At 47.4% G+C, this 10,267-nt stretch overlaps 1 protein-coding gene and 1 long non-coding RNA gene across 2 annotated transcripts; one reads left to right on the top strand and one right to left on the bottom strand.

Annotated features, from left to right (window-relative positions):
- The first annotated feature begins 1,154 nt into the window (after positions 1-1,154).
- Positions 1,155-3,979, top strand: LOC125977224 (uncharacterized). Its single transcript, XR_007484570.1, has 2 exons — positions 1,155-1,410; positions 1,524-3,979. It is a non-coding gene; the product is annotated as an uncharacterized lncRNA (long non-coding RNA).
- A 2,515-nt stretch (positions 3,980-6,494) lies between these two features.
- On the bottom strand, positions 6,495-9,470 carry snai1a (snail family zinc finger 1a). Its single transcript, XM_049733541.2, has 3 exons — positions 9,121-9,470; positions 8,161-8,661; positions 6,495-7,702 (listed from the first exon to the last, which is right to left on the bottom strand). Exons 1-3 carry the CDS (start codon positions 9,194-9,196, stop codon positions 7,518-7,520), a joined length of 762 nt encoding a protein of 253 aa, XP_049589498.1. The 5' UTR covers positions 9,197-9,470; the 3' UTR covers positions 6,495-7,517.
- Positions 9,471-10,267: the final 797 nt, after the last annotated feature.

Below are 10,267 nucleotides of genomic sequence, written 5' to 3'. Positions count from 1 at the left end.
AGGAAGGGGCTATCGCATAGGAAGTGGAAGTAGGAGCGTCCCTCTCACAGTCACAAAAGCCCCCAAGCTCGGTCGGCCACTTGCCTGCCTGCCTGCCCATCCTGTAGCTGAGAGCCATGTGAGCCAGGAACACCCCCTCTCCGCCGGCCCATGGCTGCCTGCTAGTATTTTGGTAATCGTCATCCTCCCTGACCTGCTGGCCCGATCCTGGCGCCAAGAGTCTCCACACCTCCCTTACGCCGACTCCCCCCCCAACCCGACGGATAATTCAAACCAGCTGTTGCAAGGTGCCTGCTTCCAGTGATGGAAGGACCCTTTGCCAAAGCAAAAGTACCGCAACAGTAATGTCAACACGCATCACAAATTGTTCTCTAGAACAGTGAAAGGTAGCAGTAAAGTATTACTTTGAAGAATCAAGACATTGTGGAATCGCTTTCAATTGCAGATTTTGATAGTATGTCAATACGTATGTAAATGTAAATTAAAATGAAAGACTTTGATTCAATTCAATTTGAAGGGTCGATTTAAAGCGTCCTTCCTCGTTACTTTTTTAAAGTTGTGACTAAATGGATTAGCTAGCTTCTTGGGCAAATAAGATAGTCTCGGGCTATTTGGGATGACTCGGGGTCTCGCATGCATCGATTTGGTTCAGGCCAACGTTTGTTGTTGATATTTGCTTGTCCCGGTTCCTCACGGGTTTGACTGACCTGAATGTTTTTGTGATTCCTCGAACCGTCTCGTCTTAATGAGGAGGAATGTGTGTCACAGTGAAAAGAGAGAGGCGTACAGAATTCAGGCCTTCATTGGAATCACATGAAGAGCATGTGCATCCTCAGGGATCAAGTGATACAGAGGAGATTTAGGAGAACTGATGAAGAATGTTTGCCAAGTGGGACGCAGAGAATAAGATGTTTTGCACTGACATTTAAACCACAAGAGGAAAAAGAAATACTTTTGAGTATATCGTATGCGTGTTTCTTTTCTTCCATTTTGCTATTTTGGGGGCTCAATGTGAAATAAGGTGCCTCTCTGTCTATGGTCTGACCACATTGAGATCTAGGGGAACCCCGAGCTTTTGATCCCCAATCCACAACCCCCAGCTCTGCTGAGTAATGGCCCACAAGTGAACTGACTACATATGTGTGTGTGACAGAGGTTTGGATTGTTTTTCACAAGGCGGTAGTGGTGCGGTTGCCTTCAAGAACAGCACTGGATGGTTATCAGAGACAGAGGCCCGACAGAGGGGGCGGGTGAATGGTACAAAGAGCTGTTCTGGTGGAACGCTGGAGAAAAATAGTTCATGCTGCACTGGGATTTCCTGCCTTGCCCTGGCTAGCCTTCCCCCTTTCTGTTGTCTGTCGCCTCCTTTCCCGATGCTCAAAGGGCTCGGGAGCCTTTATCAACATCAAGGTGGGTGAATCAACTCGTTCGATAATGGGGGGGGGGGTCACCCCGATGTATGACGGTTAAAGCAGTCAGTTTTCCATAAATTCCATTTCCTTTTTTGTGGTGTCCACCCACAGGTTGAAGGAAAAGGAACTGACTCAGTATAGTTTTCACACTCTTGGCTTTCACAGTGACATGCAACATATTCGGACGGCGTTATCCGATCTCGCATCGTCCGCAGCTGGAATACACATTGCCTGCCATGATATGGTGAACGGCGAGGCAGAGGACGGCCACATTCCCATTGGGGCTGAATGCAATCGGGACAGGTGCCTGGCCATTTGGCTGCACTCAGACATGTCGCGTGGGTGTCAAAGAGGAGGCGGATGGGCGAGGGGGGGGGCCGAGGGGCTCGGAATCAGTCCCCATCTCTTTCAGGCCTTTGATCTTAGGTGCTAGCGCTGCAGCTTTGGGGCATGTGTCACCCATTAGCAGTGTGGTGAGAGTGTGGCTGCTCACAGGTTCTCTTCGTGTGGAGCGCATTGGGAAGGATGTTGTGAAAGTGGCTGCTAATAAACTCTCAAGTCTGTGTCAAGGTTGGAGGATGGGTGCCCCCCCTCCCCCCATCCCAAACATAAAAATAACAATGAAAGAGGAAAGCGTTCACAAGAATACCTGTGTCGGGCTTTCATTATGCTTTGCGGCGAACACGCTTATGCTAAACTGATCACACAGGAAGTGAGATAGACCATTTCATTGAAAGGCATTGCTGCCAGCAATCACTGTCTTGGGAAAGGGGGGAAATGGAAACCAGATGTCTGAGATCCACCATGAATATGTCAAAGCTCCTGGACTATGTCAAATCCCCTAAGTCCCTCTGGAATACAGAAAGTTTTCTGCAGCGTCATCACTAACCAACGTGGAGAGTCAACGCTGGACGTCTTGGCAGTACCGTCAACACGCAGAAGGAGAGACGATTTCGCCGTACGTTTTTTCTTTTCTGACCACAACGCATTCTTCCCATTTCAGGGTAACTTCCCGTATCCGCGTCGGGTGGCAAATCTCTCAGCACTCCTTCGCAGAGAGAGTGCTTTCTCTTGCTTGAGAAAATAACAAGCGATAGCGTAATGACTTAACAAGCAACAGGATAATGGCTTCAACATGTGCTGCGCTGGGAGAATTCAGGCCGGTGCCAGCTCTTGCTTACTCGCATGTGTATGTGTGCGTCTATTGTTTAGAAGAAGATGTTTGAAAGTTGGGACACCAATGAACACATGGCTCTGGACTTCAGTTGAGCCTTGAAGGCTTTGTTGAAGCAGTAGGGGAGGGGCGGTGATGGCAGCAGTGTGTCACAATGGCAGGGACAGCCCCAGGGTGTTCGGCGGGAGAAACGGGTGTTTTCCATCAGAACCAGCTGTAGCGACGGCCTCCCACGCAGACCGACGTCGTACGCTGACGTGAGATAACCTACATCTGTGTGCGAACCCCAGAAGGCCGCCGTAAACTCAAAATTATACTGTCATTTCAACTTTTAATCCCTGCCTTCGAGAGATGGATTTCAGTCCCTCCACACTTGAGTGTGCGGCGCCAAAACACTGCTTTTTGCCAATTTGAAATGACTGACAAGTGATTCACAACCCTCTTCCTGTCCAAGTAGCAAGTGTGCGACATTTGTGTACGCTCTGGCAGGACCAGGCTTGCATCAAATCAGCACTTTTAGGAGACAAGAGGTGAGACAATGTGCTCCTCGGCGTACTCGCTGATGATGTTTACATACTGTTATGCACCGACATGTCGTGGCAGGTGCACAGAAATGAGCAGCACCTCCTTCATGATCCTCATGTTAAGGCCTGCGGCGACGGCTCAACGTCCTTTTGCACCTTGTCTGGGAAAATATTCTCAAGTGCATTCTAACCAGATGATATTTCCTAAAATGCCACAAGGAGCGTAAACAAACTTACATCTACTACGTAGATGAGTATTTATCGGTTCACGACTTGTTGAACCGATAGTCCCATATCCTCTGTGGTGATGAAGAAATCACTTTGTCAGACTTTTTGTGTTTGCTTAGCCAACTCCTTTGCTGACATACTGCACAAGAATTGGGGAGTTTTGACAGTCAAGAAAGTTCGGTCAAGACATTCTGACACTCGTCTCCTTTCCTGTCCCGATGAAAAACGTATTTATTTTCTTCCCTTCCTCGCTTCTCCTCTTCCTCGTCAACGGCGATGTGAGGCAATGTCCCGAAGGACACAGGAAAAGCAAAGAGCCCAGACGCCATGCATCCCTGCAGTCCCCCCCCCCACCCCCTTTCCTTTTCCAACGCTCCGCTTTTCGCTGGCAACGACTCTGCAGCAACACATGTCTCTGATCAAGTACGGCCTGCGTCATCAGTTAGTAAACTCCAGGCTCCAGGAAAACCAACAGAGAGCACATTCATAGCCGACGACCCTGTGACTGAGTGTGTGATTCATTACTCTTTAATACGTGCCCCCCCCCTTCCATCCTTAAACCCACCAAACCGATTCTCCAATGCAGCCCCGCAGCAACCTCACAGCCTGATCAAGTCCATCATTAAACACACTTGCCATCGCTTTTGGGCCTCCTCTTTTTTTTTTTTTTTTTTTTTACTAGAAGCAGCCATTTTTTTTCATGGCCCCATTTGCAGCTCAGAGGAGCGAAATTAGTTCTGCTTGACATTTAAATGAATACTTGGAACTTTAAAACCATTAAGATTGAAGCCCCTTGGGAGAATTTCCTGGAAGAGAATACTGAATAATAACGAATGAGGTATTTTTAAGGAAGGTGCTAATCTTCCGTAGGCTTCCGTAGTTTCCCAACCTATCGACACTGTTGAGGTTTTTTTATTCCCGTGTCCCAATTTTCTACTGACGCGGCAAAGCAGTCCAACTTTTGGTGGCGCTGACCACAGAACACAATCAGCCTCCTGTCTCCGAGTAGAGCGTGGCAATAAAATGACCAATGTTGCTCAGGTGATAATCACAAGTGTGAAGAGATAGCACGGATATTACAATCCGCTCCATGTGAGCAGGCCACAGTGACCAGAGGCTTTTTTTTTTTTTTTCTCCAAGAAGAACTCTCTCAAAGTCTTGCGTGTCATGAGTGCTCTTGTTTATGAAATGCTGACAGCACCGTCCTTTCCTTCCGTGTCCCAACAATGAAGGACACACTTTAGTTTGGAACCACCAAACTCCACCCTAAAATCTTGGCTGCCCATTTGAGCAGCCGTGGCGGCGTGTGGGACAGCTGATGGGGGGGTGGGGGGGGGGGGGGGGGGGGACGGCCGCGTTGCAGGAGAAACAGCACTTGATCCCTGCAGCACATCGGCTGAGCTGCTTTTTTTTTGGGGGGGAGAGTGGGCCAACGTAAACTCGCACTTCCTGTCGGCCTTGTCTCAGAGGGGGCGAGATGATCCTTCTGCGAAGAGGGACACACACACACACATAAATAGAAATAGTGCTGTAGAGTGAGCGAGCGAGCGAGCGATGAATATACAAACATGACGGGGTTGAGGAATGTTAAACACATGGTTTATGGCATAAATAGCAGCCACTTTTGGTAAATTACAGTGAGTGTTCTGGCACTGTCGAGCACACAGCAGGAAAACGCTCTCAGATTTCACATTTAGGGCCTCTGCTCTCCTCAAGGAACAAGACGGGGAGCGTGTTGTGTTTTCTTTTCTCTATAAAAAGGCTGAAATAAGCAGCGCAACATGAAGCAGCAAATGTTTAAGGCTTTACTTTGGCTAAGTCGAGATGAACAGCCTTTGTGGCAGGAGTGGGAATAGAAGACAGAGAGACGTGCCAGGGTTTAAAATTAACAAAAGAGATTGCATCATGAGTTATTTGTGTGCGAGGTTTTTAGTGTTTCAAAAATGGCCGCTAAGTGTTTCCAAAAGCAAAGATGGGCATCAGCAGAAAAAAAAAGAGTCAAACAACAAGCCAAAATCCCAACCTCGGGATATGTTGCCAGCTGACATTTTGAAAATAGTCCTGAACTAACTTGCAACAGCTGAGAGTTTAATAGGCTCATCCCGGATGAGACACAAGATCATCATTGCCAAAGGGGACCGCTATCATTGACTTCAAATCCAGCGGTCGGACCCGCTACAGATGTTTGACAATTGCTATCATTCACTTTAAAAAGAACCAGTTTGAAGTTATACAATGGAACTCATACTGCCTGGGGGCTGCACACATATTTCCCTGAGTCAGGAGGAAATAAGAAACTGCCGTGGAACAGTTTACCTCACTCTGGGCTGGCTCGGCTCGGCCGGGCCGGAGCCCACGCAGCCCGACTGCCTGACTAATCTGACGGAGAGCAAGCGGAGCCATGGGAAGGTGAGAACCCAATGACTCACTGTCTAGGTCAGAAGGACGATGCGTTCGACAATCCCTGATGACAAAAGAGGAAAACGCATCACACATGCTGCAACCATGACACACTTTGTTGAATTCAAATTAAGTTGTGCACATTCAAATTCATGCTCGCTTCTGGGAGTGATTAAAAACATATGGCAGTTTCTTCTAAGGTCTTCTTCCAAAGTTACTTGACACATTTGATGCATCTGCACAATCTACAATGCAAGAGTTGCACCCAAAAATGCCTTTACGAAGATAATTTGATTGACACTATCAGAGGAGTGATAATACCGGTTATACAGTCTTGTAGAATTGCATTATACTTGGTAACTCCAGATTATAATCCTCTCATTTATCGACACAGAAGACTAAATACAAACTACACCATAAAAAAACGTTTTTTTGTTCAGTCGTTGGGTCAGGGTGTGCACGTCGCTGTGTTTGCACAGCGACAACAGCGGGAAGTTGACGGCAGGTGGAAACTGACAACAGGTGCATTCCCCCCCCCCTGTCCGTTGGTCCGTCATGCCGCGTGTTCACCTGCACATCTGCAAAATTGCTTTTGCACAATGGTCACTTCACTCCACACGTCCAATATCGAGATGCTGAAGTGCCAGTTAATGATTACAAAGACCTTGTTGAACCATAACGTTTTCTTTTCCCCGCATCACGGCAGGTGTAGCACGCACACCTTGCCTTTGCTGACCTTCTCAACCCAGAAACAGCTTTTTTTTTAATAAACATAAATTACTTTATTGAATGAAAATCAGAATAATTTTTGGGCATACACAAAATACGGAACACACAAGCAGGGTACAAAATTGAAATAACACATCATCTGGACATTGCACTATAAAACATTGCCATACAAGTTTACAATTCATCTCCATTTACAAGGTTCTCATCACATATTAGGCAACCATGGTGTAAACTTTTTTTTTTTTTTGGTCCCAGCCTTTTCGCTTTGAAACTATTTGGTTATCAACAATTTGAATACTGCAAAACATCAATTAAAGCCACAAACGCTAATGAGGTAAATAAGACAAAGATAAAGAAAAGAAATTTCTCGGCACAAATTCATTTCACGTATGGCTTTGACTGGTATTATTAACACTGTGGTAACATTGAGTGCAAGTTCCTATCTTGGGAACTCATCAGTTAAAGGGAAAGGTGGGCTGTGGTCAAAATAAAAGCTTAAGATGAGCGTTTGTCCTTTGTGGCAACATGCGACATCTTTTTGAAAGCGACTCGCTATCCGCCGGCGAAGGTCACTCCCGAAGCACCTGTTAGCACTTTGTCTATCTACGCCGCAGTACCGGGGACAGCTGTGTGTGCACGATGGCTTTTCTGTGTCTGCGTGTGTTGGAGGCACACTGAGAGGTTTATAGCACCCACGCAGATCCTACCTCTCAGCAGCTGCGTCTGGGTAGTCAATCCTGAGCTGTCCGGCACCGGGACGGAGACAAGAGCGAACACCTCTTGAGTTCAGTACATATTTGGTCTTGGGAAAGGCACGCAATGGCAGCAAAGGGGGCTGATATCGAGGGAAGATCAGCTCGCTTCAGATTTGGTCCGACAGCCTTGACTTCAAAATAGAATGGAAAAAAATCTGCAGGGCTAAGAGGCTTGTAAAATTCAGATCCGCAATGAGGTCTGATTCCCTCCGTTTTTCTTAAGGCTGGAATTTCATTGGCATCGCGGACCGAGAGGTTGTCACCAGTCCTCGGTCCTCCGCCGTCCTGAGCTTCGTCACACGGCAGCGGAGCAACACCCGGAGGAGCTGTGTTTCTGCAGCAATGACATGCGGCTGAAGGTGCGAGAGCAGACGCTGCACTGGTACTTCTTCACCTCGGCGTGGGTCTGCAGATGAGCTCGCAAATTGGAGCGGTCGGCGAACGCTCGGTTGCAGTGGGGGCAGGAGAACGGACGCTCGCCTGCGTAAGGAAGAACGCCGAGACGTGTTAACATTTTAAGTCATTCGCACGGCCTTTGTCAGGTGATGCAGAAGTTCTTTGAATTCGCAAATTCACAAACACACGCATTGTGTAGATAACAAAGCACTGATGCGGTCCAAGCCTGAGTGAATTAGCATGATTAAATCACAGCCAAACGAGATTAGCACGCTAACAAGTTGCAGCAAGTGCTCAGTGATAAGGCCACTTGATAAAACCCTTTTGTCTTCACGGTGTTGTCTTCCCCATGAATAACGATAAGACAATTAGCAAGGCGGCCATTGTTGTCGGCACATTAAACACAATGTGTGATCAATGAGCCGAAAGCTTCCCCCGTGTGATTGAATCTGTTGATCAGCACAAACAACACGGGACTGACTCGCCGCCTTCAAATTTAGACTTTGATCTTTTCTATCAATGCATGGAGACATGGATCTCACCTGTGTGCGTGCGGATGTGGCCGCGCAGCAGCCACGGCCTGGAGAAAGCCTTTCCACATGTGGTACACACGCAGGGCAGGGTGTGTGAGCGGATGTGCATCTTCAGAGCCCCAAGGCTGGTGTACTCTTTCGGGCAGTGTTTGCAGAGGAAGGCAGGCCTGCTTGCGCTTACAGGAGGCTCCCTGTCCTCTTCCTCCGGAGGGCTGACATGGGCTATCACGCCGGTACATTTCATCCGCTGACGGGGAGCGTACGTGTGCACGGGTTCTGGGCTGGGGGGGTCTGATGTACGCCCTTCATCCTCCTCGCCGCTACTGCTGGCACTGCTGCTGAGGCTGCACGGGGAGCTGAGGTCCAAAGGACCCGGGATGGTCGAGGGATCTGTTTGGGAGGTGGGCAGGTAGAGAGCAGGCAGGACGCTGAGGTCCCACACCAAACCTGCTGTCAAGCAGGTGGCAGTGGATGAGAGCTCAGCGAGAGGATATTTGTCCAGTGACGTATCTGAGACAGAGATGGAGGCAGAATTCAGACTACAGTGACACCAACAGGCTACAAATAAATTGAGATTTAACATAAGAACAGATCAAACACCACATTATCTTTTCGTTTGATGCCCATTTTAGGTTGGGGGGGGGGCGATAAGTTGCACGCGTTGCAGGGTTTCATGCGCCGTTTCCTCCCACGTATTCACAAGCGCTTGTAACATGAATGGCGCTCTGTCTGCGGCCACTAGGGGGGGGGGGGTGCACGGGCTGGAACTTTATCGAGACGTTACAGGATGTGGAGTCAAGCCACAGCAAAATGGAATGGGGGGGGTGGGATACCCCACACATACCACCACTATGCACATACAGTTCTAGCATCTACACTGGAAGAAGGGAACTTTCTCACTAACGTGCGCAATTACGTAAGGGTGGTTTTCGGAACGCAACTACTAAAATAGAAAGTTTCATCACTCACCATTTTGACATTCCAGTTCACTGTAGTTTGGCTTTTGTTTGGCGAAGTACTTTTTAACCAAGAAAGAGCGAGGCATTGTCCTTTGGCGTGTTCAACAAGTGTGCGTAAAAGTATCCAGCGACGGGTGGGACGCACAGTCTGGAACCAGCAGTGTTAACTAAATTGTCCTCTGCCAAGTGGGAATATACAAAAAAAAAAGAAAGAAAATATGTATGTTCCAGTAGTCCAAAGGTTTGGGCAGACCAGCGTGCCTGCAGCTTTCATGTGGAATGACTAAATGCTGGCCTGTGTTCTGAAATACTGACACAGGCGGTAGGGGTGTGCTCGCCCGGAGGGCCCTCCCCACCACCGCCAGCACCACCAGCTCCCTCGATCCTCCTCCTCGGCTCCTCCTGCTGTTCTGTGCAGGAAAGGGGCTTCATGACCCCTTTCTGCAAACCAAACACGGAGCTCACAAGGTTGGCAGATGAAGGAGCATTTCAATTCCTGCTTCACATAATTCAATTTGATGGCGTAAATATTGCAATTTATTTTTTGTTAATGAGGGTAAATATTTCTGATGGTGTTTAAGGAAGTGGTTCACTGAATGAACAATGGCAACAGCTTCAAATCATATGGAAACGCTGCATAAGGGAGCAGTAATGCTGACTTTAACAAGGAACAGAAGACTCATTCAAGGGTTTAATTAGAATGAAAACGGTGCAAATAATATGCTTTCGCACACAGTCACCAGATCACATTAGCTGAACTACTTAAAAAGCCATGAAGACGGACAAAACAAACAAAAAACACTTGCGCAGTTTTGAGAGATCCAATAAAACAGCTGCATCACAAAACCTGCTTTACATAATAATGCTCAATTTAAAAATTATTACGACTGTAGTTTGCAGAAACACACCACTGCATCACCTCAAAATTGTTTCCAATGTTTACTTAACTATATATGGGACAGAACAGAAAAAGTCCCATAGGATGATGCAGTGCAGTACTTCACCAATTCAAGCTACAACCAAAATGATATACAGATTGTTAAACTAATTTCATGCTGCTAGTGAGTCAAAATTGCCCATTATTTAAAAAGTAGATTTTTTATTGGGCATAGTTAAAATACAGAATTTTTATTGGACGTAGTTAAAATACCATGTAA

Source organism: Syngnathus scovelli, chromosome 11 (assembly GCF_024217435.2).
Source record: "Syngnathus scovelli strain Florida chromosome 11, RoL_Ssco_1.2, whole genome shotgun sequence".
Lineage (NCBI taxonomy): Eukaryota > Metazoa > Chordata > Actinopteri > Syngnathiformes > Syngnathidae > Syngnathus > Syngnathus scovelli.
The sequence above is the reverse complement of the archived record's forward strand: the minus strand, read 5'-3'. Positions and strand labels throughout refer to the sequence as shown.